The sequence below is a fragment of the Ruditapes philippinarum genome, unplaced genomic scaffold, assembly GCF_026571515.1.
Source record: "Ruditapes philippinarum isolate M1 unplaced genomic scaffold, ASM2657151v2 ctg578_1_1_1_1, whole genome shotgun sequence".
Taxonomy (NCBI): Eukaryota; Metazoa; Mollusca; class Bivalvia; order Venerida; family Veneridae; genus Ruditapes; species Ruditapes philippinarum.
Window position 1 is genome coordinate 520,323 of NW_026865402.1, and position 22,957 is coordinate 543,279.

The window sequence follows — 22,957 nt, forward strand, 5'->3', positions numbered from 1 at the left end:
AGCCAAAAATAATTGTATAATTTTCAAATACAGTAGATAAATATCGAACATAAAAGCACAAACAATTAATAAGCCATAAATAAAGCCTACCCAGGGACTGACAATAGAATTTTAAAATGCGTTTCACGGAACATGCAAACTTTCCTTAATGATGGACAAACTTCTATACCCTCGTATTAAATTGACGCAAAATATCAGAGCCTAACATTGATTTTTTTTTTTCATTTTAAAGGTGTCGAAAATTAAACTTTATGAAACAAAAAAGGATTATTATCAAAATTTTGTAAACTATGTTATTTAACTGCGACCTAACGCTATTTTTTTCTCGATGTCTTGAAATGATAAAAAATCGATATTCGTACTTCTTTTACTGTAGCCAAACAAGGCGATTAATCTCTATTTCAAGTAAAATATACGAAGACACAATTACTATTTCATGGTTAATTTAAAATCCTCGCTTAAAGTCATGAAAAAACATATATGTATAATTTCGACTTCTATATAAATTTGAAAAGTGCCGTACGGCTAGACAATACAGTGTGTCCTGGCTAGTCGTACGTGACTCACGTACGGCTAGAACTTTTGGCTAGCCGTACGGGCCCGTACGGCTAGCCACTTCCAACAGCTAAAGCCTTAATTTTGATACATTCTACATGTTTTATGTTGAAAAAAAGAGCAACATGCCACTCTATCCAACTGAATGCAAGTTTGCAATTGTTGATATACTTTTAGTTTAGAGCTTGTTTTCATGCAACCTAAATTTCCTTGCTTGTTTTACCTGTAATGTAACTGTGTAAGGCTGTTGTTTCTAAATGGGCAAATGGCGTCAAAATTTGTAAGGGGAGCAACTCGGACATGGATGATATTTTTTTGTTCCTTCTTGCCCGAATTTATGTAATATATAGAGGATATTTGTTTGTTTGTGTGTAAGATGAAATTTTATTTCATCGAGTGGGCTTTAAAAACAGTATTCTCACTCGTGGCGTAGCGAGAATACTGTTTTTAAAGTTAACGAGATGAAATAAAATTACATCTTACACAACAAACAAACAAATTTTCTTTTTATTTTATGCTAAAAAAACAAGTTAAAACGAAATTTCCATAATATTAACGTAAATATTAAAATCTGTTTTCCCCATTGAGAGCCCCATTTAGTCGGAATTTCTCATTAAAAACAAGAAGTCTTGAGCTGAAAAATAAGTCCGACAATCACATTAAATGACAGTGATATTATTTATTTTGTTAAAAAAATATGAATGATCGTTTGTTTTAATAATAAAAACAAACAATTCTTGTAGGGAGAAAAAATTCCAACCATCCATCCGTATTTCTGTTTACTTTACTGCGAATTTATATTAGACCTGGCTTTGTTAAATGTAAGCGGGCAGCCATTTTTTAAAGTTGTGTATTTCACGGGAGGAAAATAATTGTGTTTTTCAGAGGGATATCATTTGATTTGTTAGTCATACACCTTTTTAAAAAGAAAAAAAAACATATTTGAGGATTAAAACAGACAAAAAAAAATAAGTGTTGACATATGTGGAAAACAAGAAAAAAAAGCAGCTATGAAAATGGAAAAACTTGGAACTTGCTCCGAACGCTGGGTATTTAACTTGTTCTACGAGCTGATAGCTGTCATTGCTTTTTTCAACTTTTTTCATAAAGCATACGGCAGTTATTGCTTGTAGGATACTTTAATATGCCCCAAATGTCACCAAGAGCAGTTGCATGTGGAAGGAATGTATTTTTCAAGACTGTAAAAATGAAACAAACAAAATTTAGAAATGAAACTTGGTGATTGGTATTTTGAATGAATAGAAGTAAAGATTTTTCTTCTTTTTTATTACTTTTTGACATTTAAGTTATTATCCCAATTTCAGCTTTGCGTTTCTTTAAACAGCCTTTTGACATTGTCAGAAAATTGTTAGCAAAAAAAAATTGAGGTACCCCATGGGAAAAATCTTAAAAAAAGTAGTTTCGGCATTGAAAAGTGTGAAATTATATTTTGATAATTTTCACTGTAAAATTATCAAATATAATTTTCACGGATAAATCAGTAATCCACTGAAAAGCATAAAATAAAAATCCGTGCTTCTTGTGTTATTTTTTTTCTTCGTTTTAATAATACCCAATGATGACTATTATCTATTTGTCCATAATAGTGAGTAATGTTTATGATTCATAAGTCGGAGAGACAAAAATCCCAGAGACGTTGTCTCAGCCAGAAAGAAACTAATAAAATATTCACAAAACTCAACATGCTTCTTTAATTTGCTGCAATATTTGCGTATTTTGATGCTGTCTGACAAACCAGCCGTCAAGAAAGTTCAACATAAATATTCTGCCGTGCATTACAGTTCCACTGCTTTCTGAATACTAAGCTTCCTCCACCCTATAATTTTTATCCGTCCTCGAATTTCTGATTGGTACAGGTTATATCAATTTTCTCAGAGCAATTTACCATCAAGGTTTACTTCTATGAGCTAAACCTTACAAAGTGAAAACATAGCTTTTGATGTATCCACATACTGCCAGTTTTCAATCACAACCACTTTTCAATCATCCCTAGAATTTTTTTTATTTTTGACCTTATTTGTCATGTAACCAAACTGTAAGCACATCTTGCATTCACCTTGACTACATTTATTAGCAGCAATGTCAATTATGGCGATAAAAAAGAAAATGCTAGCATTTTATTTCAAAATATGTGAAATGTGTGTTTTCCACTAATCCTTTATTTAGCCAGTTACAAATCACAATAATTTTCTATAAATAATTGATTTACAGACTCAGTTTTTTGTCAGTCTGCTGAAACGGACATTAAGTTGGACAACTGTTTCAATATCATGAAGTCATAATATATACTGCACTTCAAAAGCTATAATTTTAATATGTACATATTTTACCATACAATTCTTAATTGGAAGGTAATACATCAGTAAAGTAACAGTCACTTAAACAAGGAAAAACATTCTCTTTGGTAACTTTTCAGTAAGCAGTCACTAGAATGGTGTCATATAGACCTTAAGATCCTAAAAAATTCTTGAGAACATGCTTTTTCAGTTATGCAAATTAAAATGTACATCCATACCCCAATTGTGACAGCTTTACCACTGCAAATAGATATCAAGATTAAAAAATGGCATTATAATTAGGTTAAACTTGTTTATTACAATTTATCTGAAGTTGAGTTTGTCAAAATTTCTCCATAATACATAACTAATTAAATTTTAACATTGTATGACAATTTTTATGTGGTACAGTTTATATTTTGTTAACTGCCCTTAGGAAAAGGAAAGGCATTTAACTTGCAGTTATTTAGCATTGTTTTTCTGACCAGTTTTAACCATTTATTAAGCAGTTTTCCTTGACAAATGTGATTATGTAGAAAGCATTTAAAATGCAGTTAAAATGCATTTAAAATGCAGTTATTTAGCATTGAAAAAGCATTGAAATCAGCCGAAATATGTAAATGAGATGACATCATAAAACTGCCTCCAAATATGGAGATAGCATTTCCAACCATTTATATGATCTCATAAATAACTGCCAAAAAAATTGTGTTTGCATTTTCAACCATTTATATGACATCATTAAAAAACTTTCAAAAAACTACTGAAGCCTTTATATGACCTCATAAATAACTGCAAAAAAACTTTCAAAAAACTGTTGCATTTATTTGAGCTAATATAAATAGCCAGTCTAGCTGCTGGTGGGATTTTGACCACAATTCGCAGGAGTGATCAGTCCCCCTGTGAAATGAATGCTTACAGTTCATGAATAATTCATGAAGTATTCATTCTAGTTCATGACCTAGATTCATGAATAGTTCATGGGATGTACATGAAGACAAAATGGCACAAATTTCTTGAAAAGTTCAGAGGACACCTAGTTCTTGAACTGTCCCATGTTCTTGATCAGTTCATGACTCAATAAAACATGAACATTTCATGAACTGTTCTTGAACAAAAATGCAATGAAATGCTCATGAACTGTTCACTTACAGTAAATTATGAACTGTTCATGAATTTTACCTCTACATGAACTTTTCTAGCACTTTTTCCAGTGCAAATTCATTGTGCCATTTTATCTTCACGAAAAGTACAAGAACAGTTCAAGAACTTCAGTTCATGAACAGTTCCTAAACTACATTTATATTATTTCACATTCATGAAAAATGCAAGAACAGAGCAGACAGATGATACCAATCAATTTGCAGACTAACAAGTCTAAACAATATACTATACATGTACTCAACATAAGCTCTAAGTTATATTGTTCAAAAGTAAACCACAAACATGTAAAACTGCTTGTAAAATTTAAAAACTACACATCTTTGTTTAACAAGAACTAAGAAATAGATTATAGTTTCTTCAATACAGCTTGCTGATTTTCAAAAGTGCAAAAATCAAGAACTTGAAATTAGAACAGTTTCCAATGTTTCACTTATTTTGTGATTTATTTCCTTCTGATGACCTTTTTGCAAAGTCTCTAGTTTTTTATTAAATACTTCTTTTGATACACCGGTTTTCCTCCTCACTAGTCTTTCAAGATTGCTGAGTTTCTAGGGTTCAAGTGGTGGTCTCGGGGAATCCTTACACTTATTGGTCATCTTTCCAGTTCTAGAGTGGGTTCTAAGTTCCTCCACAGTGAAGATAGTCTTTGCTATTGTAACCAAGACTTCTTGAGTATCACTAAGATGTTCCACAGCTTATAATTCAGGGTCCTCCACTTTTGTATTCTGACTCTCTAAAGCAGTATTTGGCTCCTCCATGCGTTGAATCTTTCTACGCAGGCTTCTGCACTCATCCTCCCATCTAGTTTGGAAATAACAACAACAAAAACAACAATATAACGTCTTGTGTTTGAAATGACAGTTTTAATCATCACACAAATGTAACAAAAAATGCGTTTCCATAGTACCCTTCAAACCTATTTTTATACCCCGATATCAGGGTATATAAGTTTTTCATTAATATTTAAGTAGAAAATGCTAATTATGCGAATTTTAATACTAGTGAAATTAGACTGAATTAAAATTCTAGGAATTTTGCCATGCAAAAATATCTGGTTCTACTGTAGACAATTGTAAAATTGGGTCCTTGTAACCTCAACCGTGAGTATATTGCTTACCCGTCAGATCTAGCCTCAACCACACAACCCCCAGCAGTTCCTGCATTTTCGATGCACTTTCACATTTGACACTGTCAGCAGGACCTATAATATTATATATATAGAGAGAGATTAAATCCAACACACCCCAAAAAAAAACAACAAAAAAAAAAACAACAACAACAGAAAACGTGATTTCTGTTCCAATTAAAATTTTGGATGTATCTTATTTGCTTTAAAAAAACAGTCAGTCATGTGTTATTTTCCTTGTTGATCATATTCCATTATAAAACTACATAAATAATGGTGATATAAAAATATTGTCTCTTTATGAAAAAATTTTTTCTGATATAAAGGAAAATTGGCTAAGGTAGTGAACTGTCAGTATACCAGGGTGGTGAACTGTCTGGGGATAAAAAAGACTTGCTGCCATGCATTTTTCAAAAAACTATTTTAAACTAGATTAAAGTGATCTATATCTTTGAGAAGGCATTAGCAAATAAGTTCCTGCAGGGAAGCAGAACCATGTTCAATCTTCAACGATGCTTTGTTTTTTATTCATTTTATATTGATCCTGTTCAACAATAAAGAAATAAATAAAAACGGGTCGCGAAAATATGTGACAAATGTCCGTTTACGCAATATTTCCAGTAAGGTTGAAGTATCTAAACTGTAACTAAGAATGAGCTGGAAATACAATTTTTATTTCTATTGTTACAGTCGGCAAATTGTTACAAAATAATGCTTTTAGAAGTGAAGAAAGTTCATTAAAATAATTATAGACTCTTCATTTTTTTCTTGGAGGAGTCATAAACACGCCGGCTCTATTTGAAAAAAAATCAACGGGTGCATTTATGATAATACTCACAGTGAATTTCACCGATTGCAGCTTTGAAGGTCTTCTTCTGATATTTTGCGCTTGAGCAATTTCACTTTCCTCGTTGTATGTCTTTATTGGGGAGATGATATCAGATATGAGACGAAGTTTTTGCCGTCTTTGAATATTGAATATTGCGCGCTTAATAGACCTGTGTACTACGTAATAAACCTGTGTACTACGCAATAAACCTGTGTACTACGTCAGCAACATGTGCTTGATTCTCATAATTTCGTGTAATTCCGTTGTTTTTGCCGTCAATACAATGACCATACATGCCATAATCTTTAGACTCATTTCCGAGACACTTTTCATTTGAAGGTGGGGCATTGATCAGCAAATGTATTTTTTTTTAATTTACATAGTGGCATACAACCTATAGGCCCTATTACCGGTAATTACAACTTGCAAATTTAATGACACCATAAACAAAGTCAGAATGTCAATAATTATTAACAGTTTTTCTATCTTTTAAAGTATTTAGGCATCGTAAATTCAATCAACCACAGAATAGAATAAAGATATGATAAGTAATGACAATTAGCCATGTCGTTTACCTGAAACATTCACTGAATCTTGTAGATTTTATCACCTCATATTTAGCGCGTATTTTTCACGGTGTTTGACCACTAATAAAATTTAATTTATAATGGCCAGTTGGCCAGTGTATGACACCTTCACTGGGGTAATTAATCTTTTATTTGATCAAAATTATTGCCGATAATTGTTATTTGGAAGGGGCACGTTGATATACCAATCAAAGGATAAGTGTCACCATTGCAAAGCTGTTCGGCCACTTAGGGGATAATCGTTCCTTATTAGCGTTCTAGATAAGTTTACAAAAACTTGACAATAAAATTATATAAAAAAGTAAAATTTCTTGCTTCAATGTAGATTATTTTAGATTTTTTACCGGGACATAAATCATCTCCAAGACAGACACCTTATTTCCGGGATTGTCCTGGACACACGGGACGTTATGGCATGTATGACAATGACTGAATAATTTCAATTAAAACATTGAGGCCTACAAATTTTATTTCACAAACCTATTATTTTTAGCCCAACAGGCACTTGAATTTCAAACAAAGCTACCATAGTTTCCAAAAAATTTGTGTTGCTACGTCAGTATAAGTATCCAATATATGGATAGATGAGTTGGTTGAGTAAAAAATGGGGAATTTTATTAAAGAAGTGACTGATTGAATTTCCATGGTCAAGCAATAAAAAAAAATACTGATGTCTTTATTTTATGCAAAAAAATGTTTTGGGCCTGTGCTAATCTACCCAGGTCTATATCTTTTCTTGACCAGTTATCATTCTATTTCTGTAGTTATTTAATAACAATTAAATCATGAACACAATCATGGTCTTCATCAAAAGTTCTTCAGAAATTCATTAACCAATGTATTTAGGTCATCAAGTGTTCTTGAGCAGTAATCATTTCTATTTCAGCAATTATTAAAGGACAAATCATGAACTCATGGTTTTCATCAAAAGTTCTTCAATAGTTTGTGACATTATTAAAGGACAAATCATGAACCCATGGTTTTCATCAAAAGTTCTTCAATAATTCATGATCCTAAGTTCATGAACCTTTAAAGAATTCGGTTTTGTTCTTTTTATGTCAATGAACAGTTCATGAACAAGCTTGTAGGACCAGTTCATGAACTGTTCTTAAATGTATTGAAAAGTTCATGATTTCAAGAACACTATTTCACAGGGGTCCCAACCCTTTGGTCTTTCTGCACGCAAGCATATACTCTTCAAGTACAATGTAGACCTAAGCTTGTTATCAAGTTAGGATATTGCTGAATTAAGAAACAAACTTACAATTAATGATTATTATTAGACCACTTTGTTTAAGTAAATGTCTAAATATAATTAGAAATGACAGTGGATTAGTCTGATAACATGGTATGATATTAGTTATGTGATGTACCTTACATGTACATGTATTGTACTTTTGATGTACTTTTGATAGTTATAATATGCTTATTATATATACAAGTTGTACACATACAATATTGCTATGATGCACTACAAGGTATTAAGTGAATATTAGTGTGCATGAATTATATTTTCCTAAAAGCATTTAAATAAAACTTGTAAAAACTGCAGCTTCTGTCACAATCTTTTAGCTTAAAAAAATGGTTCAAGAAAATAACTTGTAAAAAATGGTAATGTAAGTATTGTTTAACATCACCATTTATTTTTAAATGTTGAAAAACTGGTAAAAAATGCTGGACACAAGTTTTTTAACAACAAGTTTTTACCAGTTTTTTAAGAACTGCTGTTTAAATGGAATCCTACAAATTAAGATGAAGGGCAAAAAATTGTAAAAAAGGCATTTATTTGAAAAAACTGCTAAATAACTGCAATATAACTACAAGTTAAATGCCTTTCCTTTTCCTAAGGGTGATTGAAAAGTGGTTGTGAAATTTTGAAGAACAGGAAAATGGGTCAGTAATGATTTGTCCTGGATTCATAATAATAATTCAGGTAAAATTTTAAAAAGTTGGTGCATTTATTAGCTAAAATGATAATATTCGCAGAATTGAAAGAGAATTTTTTTTAATATAATTTCACTGTCAGTTATTGTAGAACAATCTGTAAGCTGATCGGAAAGAGGCAGTACGGGGATATTTAAGTCGCGGTGAAAATAGATCTATAAGCACTTTTTAACTAAATAAAGGTTGGTCCCAGCAAGAGCAGGACGTGGGGCGGTTGCACACTTTGGTTAAAAGCGAGAAGATTGGTTGCAAACTTGAATAAAAGGCTACGGAGTACGGAGTCATGGATATTTAGTATTTAGTATTTTCTACTGGAAGGTGGGTTTGTATGTTATTTTGATATTTGTTTGATATTTACTTTTCTAGCTTCTGATTTGACGAAGTTATTGAAGAAATAAAACGGACATGTTCATTTTTTTGTGATTTGACAAGTGACTATCCTTGGCGGTTTTTATGCTCATTCATCCACATCTGTAAGGTTTGAAGTTCACCAAACAAGACAAAATATGATTCTGTCAATACAGTGTAAATGTGTGAATTTGCATGTTCCAAGTAAAGTTTTGATACACAATTTAAAACACAATGTGAATTGACATAAATGTTTTAACCAGCTTGGAAAACTTTCTTAGAAATGGCAAGCATATCTGTTTGCTCGTGGTAGTTTTTGGAAATTCATTTGCACCAAACATGTCGACCTCACAATTTTAAGGTAATTTTTCACATTTGGTAATTCATTTATCGTAAATGAAGATAGATGGCTGTTATTGAAAGATAAATCTATTGTGCTATGTTTGTATGTTTAAGTATACATGTATGTCTCTGGCCTCTGTAAGTTTATTATGTTTTTGTTTTTTTTTTAATTTAGGTGAAAAACGTTTTTTACTCAACCTATCATATATGCATGGTAACCTTCTTTAAATATAAATACCATGCATGACAAGTGCATTGTCGTACGTTTTATGGTTTTTGAAAACATTGTTTGAATTGTGTGAAAATTACAAATGCAGCTTTAGTAAGTGACACGAGACGGAATAATTTTGTATCAAAATGAATGAAAATAAGCTTTCTTCCTTCACTAAAAACACAAAACCAAGAAAAATATTGACATCTTTTATCCTAGAAGTCCATATAAAATCTTGCTGAAAGATCTGTAGAGTAAAAAAGTTCTTTGCAGATGTACAGAAAGTAAAACAAACATTTCTGGATAGAAAGTCACACAAAAACAAAATAGTAAGTTTCACGCATGGTTTCTTATATTTACATATACATTGAAAAGAAATTAATGAGTATTTGAAAACAGTTAAAAGCATCGCCCGTCCAAAATTATCTCTATGTCTCTTTGACTAGTCTAATAGTGGACTACTATAAAAAAGAGTGCTACAAGTACATGTATAAAGAAATATTAACAAATATTTTCATCATATTCTCAGTGAGCCAAACTGTTTTAAAAAGCATCAATGAATGACAATGATATGACATGACACATCCATCAATGTACTAGTTGAACATTCAAGTATAACCCTCATCTATTAAACTGTCTACCTTGCCTTTGCCTGCGACAAGTTTTCATAATGTGCCACAGAAGTGTGCCTAGTTATTTCAAAATTGATTCTCGGATAACAGTACTTTAATGAAATTATAAACTTTATAAGTCCTAGCGTGACCTTGATTGTTTTAAAGAAGATAAATTTAACAAAGTTATTACAAAATCTGTTACTGAATGACAAAAAAAAAGATAGCAACCAATGCACTGTTTTATCAGGACTTCTGGCATTCAAGTATGAACTTGACCTTTGGGCTGTTGAGCTAGAACTTGCATATGACACATTGTTCTAATGTGTTACAATTTTATAAAAAAAAATTCAAATCCATCTACAAATGTATAAATGACAAAATTATGGACAGGACAAAATTCCGATGGAGGGACGAAACAAAAACTGTATGCTACCACATTGGTTAGATGGGGAAGGGCATAATAAAGAGTGGGTAAGAAAGTTTTTGAAGCCAACTTGAACCTTCTTAATTAGAGAGAGGATCGAGTCACCAAGATCAATAAAGGAGTCCACAAAATGTAACATTACTTAATATATTTCCCCTAAGTAAACTATCAAATATACATTGTAAAGACTTCAAAGTTGAAATACTTATTTTCTATCAAAAGCAGGTAATTCTTGCAATTAGCTCCCTTCCTTACTTTTATCATACTATCCTGCACGGGGCTATATACGCCTGATGTTCCAGCTGGCCAGATGGTATGCTTGTGGTACATGTACATGCTATTGTTGTAGGTCTTAACCCTTAACTGCTGATCAAGGGATGTTACCGCAGTGAGGAAATTGGTCAATTCAGTTCTGGTGGAGTAAAGTTTACTTTATTTCTATTTTATTCTATTATTAACTTTTTTCTCAATTTACAGAAAACAAAGCAAAATGTGTACATAAATATAAAAACACCATTCTCCGTAATCCACTGGTATGAAAGCCATTTAGGCGAAAAAAAATTACAAAATATTATGTTTAAACTTATTGTTGTACAATGTACAGTCTTAACACAAGTATGAACATTAACTATCGTCGCTTTTTCGATTTTTTAATATTTCCAGGAATTTCAGGATGATCTTTTTTCTCATGCATTTTTAAAGCTTTTTGATTACGAAAAACAATATCACAATGTGAACATGCCACTGTGTTTTCCATCCCGTGAACTTTGACATGTTCCTTTAGCTGAACATTCCATGCAGCTGCAAACTTGCATTGTGAACACTTATATGGTTTCTCCCCAGTATGTGTTCTCATGTGAGACTTTAGCTGGTATTTTTGAACACATGTAAATGTACATTTGTCACAAAAGTATTGATGATCACCTGCAAATATACATGTATGAACAAATTAATAATGTGAACTTAAAATTACCAAATCATTATTGTTAAAGAGACTCCATAGAGGTTTTTGACCAATGACTTGCAAACAATATTCCCTATCTTTTGCTCACTCTGTATTTCTTGAATAATCATTGGCAAAATCACCTGAAAATGGAAATCAATTAATCATCTTGTATCAAATATAATTATCAGTGTCAGAATTGTTTGATTGAAATCTAAGTACATTTCTCCATTATCTTTTGTTTATATGCCCATTTTAAGTGTCTTAGCAAAATATCTAAATTTTGGCTTTTGGACCTCATTGGAGTTGCATTAAAGTGGCAATATTGCTACCAGATAAGTACAATATTATGTGACCTTGACCTTTGACCTCAAAATCAGTAAGGGTCATCTACTGGTCATGAACAATCATCATAGTTTGAAGTTCCTAGGCCTAAACGATCTTTACTCATTGATAGGAAATCTGAATTACCTACAAGGTCAATGTGAACTCGACCTTTGACCCCTTGACCAAAAAATCAATAGGGGTCATCTTCTGGTCATGTACATAATATACCAAATTTGAGGTTCCTAGGCCTAAGCAGTCTTTAGTTATTGATCTGAAACTGTTTCTACCTAAAAGGTCAATATGACCTTGACCCCTTGATCCCAAAATCAAAAGGGGCCATCCACTGGTCTTGAATAGTCATCAAACCAAGTTTGAAGGTCCTAGGCCTAAGAGCTCTTTAGTTATTGATCAGAAACCTTTTTTACCTACAAGGTCAATGTGACCTTGACCTTTGATCCCAAAATCAATAGGGGTCATCTACTTGTCATAAGCAATCATCATACCATGCTTGAAGCTCCTAGGCTTAAGCAATCTTTAGTTATTGATCAGAAACCATTTGGTCTATGAACTGACCGACAGACAAATGCAAAGCAATATACGCCAACTACTTTGAAGAGGGACATTAATCATAAAAGAGCCATTATTGACAAAAATCAGTTAACCAGAATATGCTGACTTGGCACTGGTCATTCCTGTAAAGTTTGCAGTAGTTCTTGTGGAGTAGACCTGACAAGTTTTGTGACAAACAGACAGACAGACAGATGATCTAACAAAACAGTTCTAATGTGGCAATTCTAGTGTTCTCGTTATTGTTCTTTCAGCCACATAAAAGTTTTAATAACATTAAAGAGAATGTACAGTTACCTATTGTTCCTGTAGCCGCTAAATTATCCTAATGTAAGCTGGGAAGGACAAACACCAAGACACCAAAGAAATGATTCCAATAAATAGCCACGTTTCTTTGTAGCATGTTTCACTCAGCTTCTGTGTAGCTGGCAACATAAAAGTCATCAACAGGCCAAAAACCTTTTTTAATAAAGGGTAATAACTCAGCTAAATATCATTCAACCTTAAAACCCATGTAATATGCGCAAGAACCATGAGCTACCAATTAATCCTGTAAAGTTTAACTGAAATTGCATTTGTGGTATATGGGAAGTATTCTAGAAAACTTTAATACGGGCAAAATGCAGGTAGGTACTGATCATTCATGAAATTTCAACTGTAGTTTTTGAGGGGTAGTCCAGACAAGTTTTGTGACCCTTTAGACCTGCTGAATTGAAGACATTCAAATTTTATGTATTCAGGCTAGGTGGAGTGGTCATTTTAAGTTTTTTCTATGTTCAGCTCTAGGTGCCATCTTGTTCTACAGACCAGAACCATGTGTGCAATTTGTATAGAGGACCGACTAAAGATGGCAAAATGAAAAGCTGTTTTGACATGTAGCTGTACATACATTTACATTTGGCACAATGTCATTTTAAAGTAAAGAAAAAGCTGAATCTGGGGTACAACAAACTTACTTCTATGACTCAATTCATGCTCTTTAAGTCTCTGGGCACATTTTGCAGAATATGGGCATGTAGAACACTGGTAATTTCTCACATTCATGTGTATAGATTCTATATGTTTCTTTAATCCACTCTTTGTTGACAGGCATACACCACATACCTGGCACTGATTTGTGACCTTGCAAGAACTTTGATGATCTCTGAAGTATTCCAAACTTAAGTGACTGTAATCTGTAAAAGCAGATCATTGCTATAAGTCAGTGAATAACATGTCTATGTTCACAGGCGCTTGCGGGTCAGATCCTGATTTAAAATAAATCAACAGTGTTTATTCTAGGATTCGAAGAACAGACGGATTTTTTTCGAAAGGTGAGAATTTATTACATTTCAAAAACTGAGTGAATCCCCCCATCCCCCTCCTAGAATAGACACTACATCCAACTTGCCAAAATAAGTTAACCATACAATACTATATTTTTAAAGTGTTAAAAAAGAGGTAGTCTGGTAAGCAAAATAACTAAGAAAATGGATGGCACATATAAGTATAGATATACCAACATGCTGGTTTAGGTTAAGCATATCCATTTTCAAAGTGATAAAATAGGCATTAACTTAAAAATGAAAGCCATAGTTACCGGTATATTTCTTGCACAGATCATGAACTTAGCATTGTTAAGTAAGTGTATAAATTATTAAACCATTGGCACAGGTCGAACTTGCCATTTTAGGTTAACCTCCTACGGTCATCCGGACAGTTCAATTCCTATATGCCTATAGGCATAAAACATAAAGAATGGAATATACCAGCAAAAGGCTGGATTCTATTTATGTTTGCAGATGTTAAATCAAACAGAGAAAATGAAAAATGATTACCAGATTCACAGATGAAGCAATACTTGACAAGGTCAGTATGTACTGTTCTATGATGCTTCTTTCTTCTACTATTTGTAGCAAACTTTTCATCACAGTAACTGCATTTAAACTGAGGGTCACCGTGCTTCTTTCCCATATGTGACAATCTAGCGTCTGATGTGTACAGAACTATGCCACATATATCACAAATAAACTGTTTATTTCCAGATGCATGTCCAACAGAAAACTTATGCTTTAATAACACAAATTCAGAGTTACCTACATAAGAACATTTGTCACATTCCAGGACCTTATTCACATGTTTTTCAATATGTTCCTCAAAAAGATCTCTAGCTGTGGACTTGAAATTACCACATATTAAACATTTGAATAATTCTTCTGTTACATCAACATTACGATCTTTTCTTGCAAATGATTTGACAATTTCTTTACTGTACTTGTCCTGATGCTCATCTAGTTTTATATGGACCCATGACTTTTTCCTTTTCTTACAATTATTACCAACTGATTTACCAAATTTTCTTTTTCTCTTTCTCATATCTTTATTCTTACATTCTGTCAAGCTATCACCTTCATTCTCTAGTGTGTAGCTTTCCTCATCATCAGTTTCAGAACTATCATCAATTTCATCCAAATTTTCAAGACATTCAATTTCATCAGGAAAAAAATCAGGATCTTTTACTTTCCTTTTAGTTTTAAAATCATTTTTAAACTTATCATCTTCTGTCACTGTAGTGTCAGCAGGAGAAGTATGCTGTCTTCTTCCATGTATATGTTTGTCCTCCTTTGTAACCACAATTTCAGATACATTATCATCACTGTTTTTCTCATGGTCATTTATCCAATCCAAGCTTGCATAATTAGGCCTGTAACCCCGTGACTGAACTCTTGAGCTTCTCCTTCTGTTTCCTAATTCTGCATTATCTTCAGTAGAAGTAGCATCTTCAGTTATCTTGATCATTTTCTTATCAGCTTTAAGGTAATTCATTATATTTTCAATTTCTGTGTCAGACTCTGATTCCTCACTAACACTTTCTTCTCCCTCACTAACATATTCTTCTTTCACATCTGGACATTCTGGTGACACTTCTCTGCATGGTTCACTAGATAAAATATAAGCTAAAAAGTTTTACACAAATTTTACAATAGGAATCAACAACATCAGATTTTATGCAAGCATGATTTTGCAGAGGCAGCTTCAACGGTGTTTATTTCGTTTAATGCTGCAGCACCAGAATGATAGGTCATATGGCAACTTTCAAGCTGAACTAGTAGAGAAAGACCTCTTTTGGACCTCTCTAAAGTTCCTTTCAATATGCAATGTGACAGAACTGTAGGGTTTATTTTTCAAGATTTTTAAACTGAATTTAAATGTGTTATTCTGTTACAATAAAATATTCATAACTGCTAAAGATTTGCAAATTTCTTTAAACCTACGAGTCATAGTCAAATCAGATATAAACTGAAAACTAAATAAATGCATATGCATCATCACATGTTTTGACTTTAGATTAGATATGTTATATAAATCTAATATTTCATTTTTTTATTTGAAAGATTGAAGAACAAAAAGTGTAGGGTGTGATCTGTTTGCCCTATGCAGAATGCACATGCATGAGAAAATACTGTACATGTTTTGCATAGCAATGGGCTGAGTTGTAAGGTCTATACCCCTAAGGGCAATAATCAATACCAGAGTTATGCATCACGTCTTAAGTTTTAAGTGAATATTTTTTTTAATTTTTTAAATTATTGTTACATGCATAACTTTAACAAAGAATTTTCTAAGTATAAAACAAGAGAGTCATGATGGCCCTAATACTGCTCATGTGAATACATATACTCTCCATGACAAGCAACAAGTAATATTGTACACTATAAATAAAAGCAGATAAAAAATCTAAATCTTAAACTCCCATCACAAAGTTCGAAAATAGTGCACATGTAAAAACATTACTGGTTGTTATTGCTTAGGAAAAACCAAACAATAACATAAGAAGTCTTTTGTTGCTGTACAAAATAATGGTTTCCTTGTATGTTATAAAACCATAAACATTGTGTTACATGGTCTTCATATAGGACATAACTGCACTTTAAATTACATTTACAGAAGTAACACAATGTAAGTTACACAGGGATAATTCAAACTTACAGCTAGCTTTGGCTTATCAGCAATTAATGTGGTCAAGATGTGTATTCCTGCATTCACCATAGTAAATTGTTGTATTTACAACTGAAGCTATGTGCTTGTTTATACAATATCCTATGTAGTTCAATTTATTTTACAGCCATTATTATTGACATTTATGTAGGCCAATTTTGACGACACCAGGACTTTTATTTGAATAATTTGGTAGACACCTAGAAAATGTTTCATGCCAAATATCTTAGCTCTAGCTCTCTGGGTTTTTTAAAAGAAGATATTTTAAGTTTCTTCTTTCTTCATGGAACTCAATTCTTTTAACAATTTATTAGGTGAACACCAAGGGAACATTCCTGTGAAGTTTGGATGAAATTGGTAAGCTGTTTATGAGGAGATGTCGTTTAAAGTGGAAGGATGACAGGTGGAAGTTAGATGAAAAGTGATCACAAAAGCTGACCATGTCACTTTGTGATAGGTGAGCTAAAAAAACAATAATTCAGTTAACTTCTATTATGATTTCAAAAACATTGTTAATATTTGAGACGTGCCATGATAAAACCAACAAAATGGGTTTGCGACCAGCATAGATCCAGACCGCGTCCGCGCAGTCTGATCAGGATCCATGCTGTTCGCTGTCAGTTTTTCTACTTGTTATAGAGTTTGTAAGCGAACAGCATGGATTCTGATCAGACTGCGTGGATGCTGGTCTGAATCCATGCTGGTCGTAAACCCATTATGTTGGTTTTGTCATGGCCCTGCTCATTTAGGTTTCAACCAAATATCTTTAGTGGCTCATGAGATTTGATGTTGTACAGAGAAGTTGCATGAAAAGCTTTAACCAATACTAATTGTGATGCCCATGCAAGGAGTGTAGAGGATAACCTAGCTATTCTTCAAAAATTGAAGACCTTTAAAGAGCAGTCTTGTTCTGACCCTATGTTGTTTGCTTCACAAGTTCGTTATTTGGATATAATATTCCTTATTACTTACATGACAAGTCAAATTAAACGTAACAGTAACAATCATTCCATACCTGCTAATTTTGTCTGACTGATCTGTCATTATTTCTTGCTTCACTAGTACCTCATTCAAAGTGTCAGGAATCACATTCATAGAAGCATCTTCAACAAGGAACTTATTCCCTAAGTCCTCAGCCACAGGAGCATCATTTCCAGGGGCAGGAGCCTTTTTCACATAAGCATGTTCAACAAGGACTTTATTCTTGAAGGCCACAGTGGCAAGAGCCTTATTCACAAGGACATCTTCACCAAGATACTTATTCCTGATGGTGTTATTCACAGAAGCATCAGGGACATCTTCCATAAGATAATAACATTTATTCATACAACCCTCACTTAAAGGAGCTTCATTCACAGAAGCATCATCCACGGGACACTTATCCAAGGCCTCAGTCACAGGAGCTTTATTCACAGAAGCATCTTCCATAAGGTATTTATTCAAAGCCTCAGTCCAAGAAGTTTTATTCACTGAAGCATCTTCCTCAGGATACTTATTCAAGGCCTCAGTCACAGAAGCCTTATTCACAGAAGCATCTTCCATACGGTACTTATGCAAAGCCTCAGTCCTAGGAGCTTTATTCACAGAAGCATCTTCCACAAGGTACTTATTCAAGGCCTCAGTCACTGGAGCTTTATTCACAGAAGTATCTTCCATAGGATACTTATTCAAGGCCTCTGTCCAAAGAGCCTTATTCACAGAAGCATCTTCCACAATATACTTATTCAAGGCTTCAGTCACAGGAGCTTTATTCACAGAAGCATCTTCCACAAGGTATTTATTCAATGCCTCAGTCACAGGAGCCTTATTCACAAAAGCATCTTCTACAAAGTACAAAGAACTTTTCCTGGAGGTGTTATTCACAGAAGCGTCATTCACAGGGGCATCTTCCACAAGATAATTCCATGTACTCCTGATGGGCTCAGTGACGGGAGCCTTATTCACAGAAGCATCCTCCACAAGATACTTATTCATGGAGGTCTCATTCACAAAAGCCTCATTAACATTAGCACTTTCCACAAGGTTCTTATGCATTGAGGTCTCGTTCACAGGTGCCTCAGTCATACCAGCTTCCTTCTTCACGACCTGAATTACTTGGGTCTCATTTACAGGAGCCCGTTGACTAGCTTTAGAGGCATCCCAAAGTTTCGGTATGTAGTCAGCTCTGTCATGCCTGGAGATTGCATTATAATATGATAGAAAAATGCAAAAAGTTTAGTTCTTTATGTAACATGTAAAAATAAGTTTTCTTGATAGCATTTATTTGTTATAGTGTACAAGTATTTCAGGGATATACCTAATTGAAGATTTTGAAACATAGCAGGTGAGGCTTTCAAATAAAACACTTAAATCAGTAAAACACTTAAATCAGAAAGCAATGGAATGTAAATCATATTGATACACTGCATATCGCTCAAGTTTTTCAAATGTGACAATTATTCCTAATTCAAAATGCTAATTACTATTGAATGTTTAAAATCAACTGTTAGCAAATTTTTGAAAAATCAGTCTGCAAACAGATTCAAAGAGAAAATGGGTCAAAGACAGAAATGGCCGGGTTGCATTTGTACACCAAATATCATGAGTCTGTGATGTTACGAAAAGAAATTTCCATTGACCTATTAATGTCGAAAATTTAATTCAGTAGGTAAACAGGAAGTGGACTAGCTTCACACCTAAAATCGAATCCCACAGTATGGGACCATGTGTCAATGCTGTATGCCATATATCAAGAGGCTGTGATTAGTAGTTTCTGAGAAAAATGTTACGAAAATTTCCTACCATTGACCATTAATGTGAACAGGAAGTTGATGAGCTGCAGACTTGAAATCGAATCCCACAGTATGGGACCATGTGTCAATGCTGCATGCCAAATATCAAGAGGCTGTGATAGGTAGTTGCTGTGAAAACTGTTATAAAAATTTCGTACCATTGACCATTAATGTAAAAAATCTAACTAATTTAACTAAGTGGATAAACAGGAAGTGGATGAGCGACAGACCTGAAATCAAATCCCACGGTATGGGACAATGTGTCAATGCTGTATGCCAAATATCAAGTGACTGTGATAAGTAGTTGCTGAGAAAACTGTTACGAAAATTTCCTAGCATTGACCATTAATGTCGAAAAATCAAACTAATTTAACTAAGTGGATAAACAGGAAGTGGATGAGCGACAGACCTGAAATCAAATCCCACAGTATGGGACTATGTGTCAATGTTGTATGCCAAATATCAAGAGACTGTGATAAGTTGTTGCTGAGAAAACTGTTAAAAATTTCCTACCATTGACCAATAATGTCGACAAATCTAACTAAGTTAACTAAGTAGATAAACAGAAAGTGGAATGAGAGACAGACCTGAAATCAAATCCCACAGTATGGGACCATGTGTCAATGCTGTAAGCCAAATAACAAGAGGCTGTGATAAGTAGTTGCTGAGAAAACTGTTACGAAAATTTCCTACCATTGACCATTAATGTCAAAAAATCTAACTAATTTAACTAAGTGAATAAACAGGAAGTGGATGAGCGACAGACCTGAAATCAAATCCCACAGTATGGGACAATGTGTCAATGCTGTATGCCAAATATCAAGAGGCAGTGATCAGAAGTTGCTGAGAAAACTGTTACGAAAATTTCCTACCATTGACCAATAATGTTTAAAAATCTAACTAATTTAACTAAGTGGATAAACAGGAAGTGGATGAGAGACAGACCTAAAATCAAATCCCACGGTATGGGACCATGTGTCAATGCTGTAGGCCAAATATCAAGAGGCTTTGATAAGTAGTTGCTGAGAAAACTGTTACGAAAATTTCCTACTATTGACCATTAATGTCAATAAAATCTAACTAATTTAACTAAGTGGATAAACAGGAAGTGGATGAGCGACAGACCTGAAATTGAATCCAACGGTAAAGGACCATGTGTCAATGCTGTATGCCAAATATCAAGAGGCTGTGTTACGAAAGTTTTTTTCCCCGCCCGCCCGCCCGCCGCCCAACATTCACCATACTATAACCCGGGTTTGCACCAGTGCAACCCGGCCAAAAATGGGAAAAAAAAAACATTTGCCAAAAAAGAATATTCCTGTATTGCATATGATACGATTATTTAAACATTATTATGAACACATTGTTTTTCAGGAATCTGCTAACATCCAAACATTTAACATAAGTTTTATTGTTACCATGCATTCATCAGCACATTTGCAAATTGACTGTTAGAATTAACTTGAAGAGAACATTGCAGTTCTCTCCAGCGCGCCCATACATCAGTTTGAAGTGTAATTATCCTATAACTCTCATGCTTCGGTATGTTTCTTCTCTTCAAATATCTAGAAATATGACCGCCATACCTAATTTGTTGATCAAGCTGATGTAAGCTGCAAAAAATACATTTTCTTTATTATTTTGCTTTTAAATACAGTCTATTATAGAACCCAGCAAATACAAAAGTAGTACAGTAAGAGGCAGCATTTACTTCAGCCCTGACATGGGTTCGGACCACTTCCAAACCCCTCACAACATAGGCAGACCTTCTACCACATCACTATATAAAAGCTTGAGCAGGGACAAGTAAAGCACCTTTGATTGCTATTAATCTACATAAACATTCTCCCGTTTGCCAAGTGAATATTCACACATTTAGCTTTTTATTTAGGGACATGTGTATAAGTCATTTTTATCCTCCCCAGCCCAAAGATGGGTACCATTGTTAAAGACATAAAAAACACTAGAGACGTAAAATACTTCTTTAGTATTTTCTTTCCTTTCTGCAAAAATTTCATGTTATTATCCAAAAAATTAAGGGAATTGCCACTTTCTCTATCAGTGAAAAAAATCCTGAATAACTTATAGTAGTAAGAACATGAAAACAAGAAAATTTGCAGAACACAGCTGTACCTTTGGATCAAAAGTCGAGCAAGGTCCTCATCTGATTTACAACATTTCTTTGATTTGATTTTCATCCATCTCCCTGTCATTGAACCTAGATTCACAAATTTTCTTTGCATTTTCGGCATAAAAAACCTTTTTCTTTGTCCAGGACATTTACCATCATCTTGTGAAGATTGGTCAAACATCTTCTATTGGAAAATAAAATATATCTAATAACAATTAATTGCAAATTAAAGCATTATCCAGTTACTACTAATGTGTGCAAAGAAAATATAGAAATTTAAAACATGTGCCGAAAAGAATTGTTATAGAGTTTAAACTACTGATGTATGTGTTTTAAACATAAAATAATGGTAGTCACAGTAACCTTACAGTTGTTTTGTTTAGGGTTGGATACCAACAACAAGTACTTAGACCATATCAAAAACCATTTCATAATTTACCAGTAAATGTACCGGTTTTTTACAAATGTAGTTTAAGCACCAGATGTCTCTGTACTAGTAAATGCAATATCACTTCTATCCAACTCTTACAAGGACAACAAGCAAAATATTTTTCTCAAAATATTTTCTGAAGCAGCAAAGATATTTTTAGCACAAGGTTTCTAAGATGTCTGGGTACTTAGTACCTCATATCTGAGATTTCTGTGTATCAGTAAGTATTTACAACTTTGTTTACACTCTCCTACGGACAGGACCAGACTGAATCTTTCACACTGTACATGCTCTATTTATAGTTATACACTGGTGAAGCATCATCCCCAGTGAATACAAGAATTTGTAACAGAGTTACCAACGTCCTCCGCCTAAAGTTAGTTTTGCATGAAGCACAAAATTGTGCTATTTCAAAAAATTGAGGTATGGATCTGGACTTTCAGTGCAAAATTTTGATCAATGTTAGATCTGTACCACAGGGGACCAACACAGTGTTTGGATGGTATATACTGCTTGATGGTGACCTTAAAATGAGATTAAAGTGATAACCTTATTATATGTATATAAATATAGATTTATACACATATGATAAGGTTATGACTTTAAAGATCCTGTATGTTTTGTGATTGATATTGTTACTGTGTGTATACCACATTTGCAAAAAATTATATATGTATATAATTATGCAAATAAAACGATTTTCACACATCAAAGAATATGTAAAATGTGTACTGCACATTATATTTAATCAATAAACTACATGCATTCATTTCTTATTGGAAAATTTGACTTAGAATTTATAGAAAATAAATTCCTAATTGCCTCCCTTTATTTACATGAAATGTTAAGTTGGGTAATATCTTTATCAATAATGCTTATTGGAACTTACAATATTGACAAATCTTAATTTAAGCATCATATTTATGAAATAAAACCATGACAAAATTGTGTTACAGGACCTTTAATCTCATTTTCAGGTCACAATCAAGAATTATATACCATCCAAACACTGTGTGGGCCCCTGTGATATGTACAAAGTCAAGCCAGTAACTATAAATTCATTTAAGAAATGTAATGAAATAACTCCTGTGTATGTGTCACAGAAACAGAAACATATGTGTATACTTCTTATCGCTATTCCAACGCCACAAAATGTGACAAATACAAAATCAATACAGTATATGGTCTGTTACAGCGTATATTTCGTGTCCAGTCATCAATCTAGGTATGTGGGCAATTCATCAATTATTTTTTATTTTCATGGGCCTGACCTGGCATCATACCAATCAACAGACTATTTTAGGCTTTGACCTCCAAGTGTGATCTAGACCTTTGTGGTATGGGTTCAGGTTTTTTTGTTTTGTTTTGG

General features: G+C 33.4%; 1 protein-coding gene and 1 long non-coding RNA gene across 2 annotated transcripts; both read right to left on the reverse strand.

Moving 5' to 3' along the window:
* Nucleotides 1-4,377: 4,377 nt before the first annotated feature.
* LOC132728896 (uncharacterized) lies at nt 4,378-6,615 on the reverse strand. The gene is made up of 3 exons (XR_009625539.1): nt 5,981-6,615; nt 5,134-5,217; nt 4,378-4,817 (listed from the first exon to the last, which is right to left on the reverse strand). It is a non-coding gene; the product is annotated as an uncharacterized LOC132728896 (long non-coding RNA).
* A 4,236-nt stretch (nt 6,616-10,851) lies between these two features.
* LOC132728887 (uncharacterized) lies at nt 10,852-22,016 on the reverse strand. The gene is made up of 6 exons (XM_060714586.1): nt 21,161-22,016; nt 20,446-20,640; nt 17,272-18,429; nt 14,096-15,198; nt 13,235-13,453; nt 10,852-11,365 (listed from the first exon to the last, which is right to left on the reverse strand). The coding sequence occupies exons 1-6, from the start codon at nt 21,337-21,339 to the stop codon at nt 11,070-11,072; spliced, it is 3,150 nt and encodes a 1,049-aa protein (XP_060570569.1). The 5' UTR covers nt 21,340-22,016; the 3' UTR covers nt 10,852-11,069.
* Nucleotides 22,017-22,957: the final 941 nt, after the last annotated feature.

What these genes read in the sequence shown, in the direction of transcription:
- LOC132728887 (XM_060714586.1), bottom strand. Translation starts at nt 21,339, where the DNA reads ATGTTTGACCAATCTTCACAAGATGATGGTAAATGTCCTGGACAAAGA. An exon ending in GCTCGACTTTTGATCCAAAG is followed by an intron (nt 20,641 to 21,160) that starts GTACAGCTGTGT and finishes TATTTTTTGCAG; the next exon opens with CTTACATCAGCTTGATCAAC. An exon ending in AATGTGCTGATGAATGCATG is followed by an intron (nt 18,430 to 20,445) that starts GTAACAATAAAA and finishes TGCAATCTCCAG; the next exon opens with GCATGACAGAGCTGACTACA.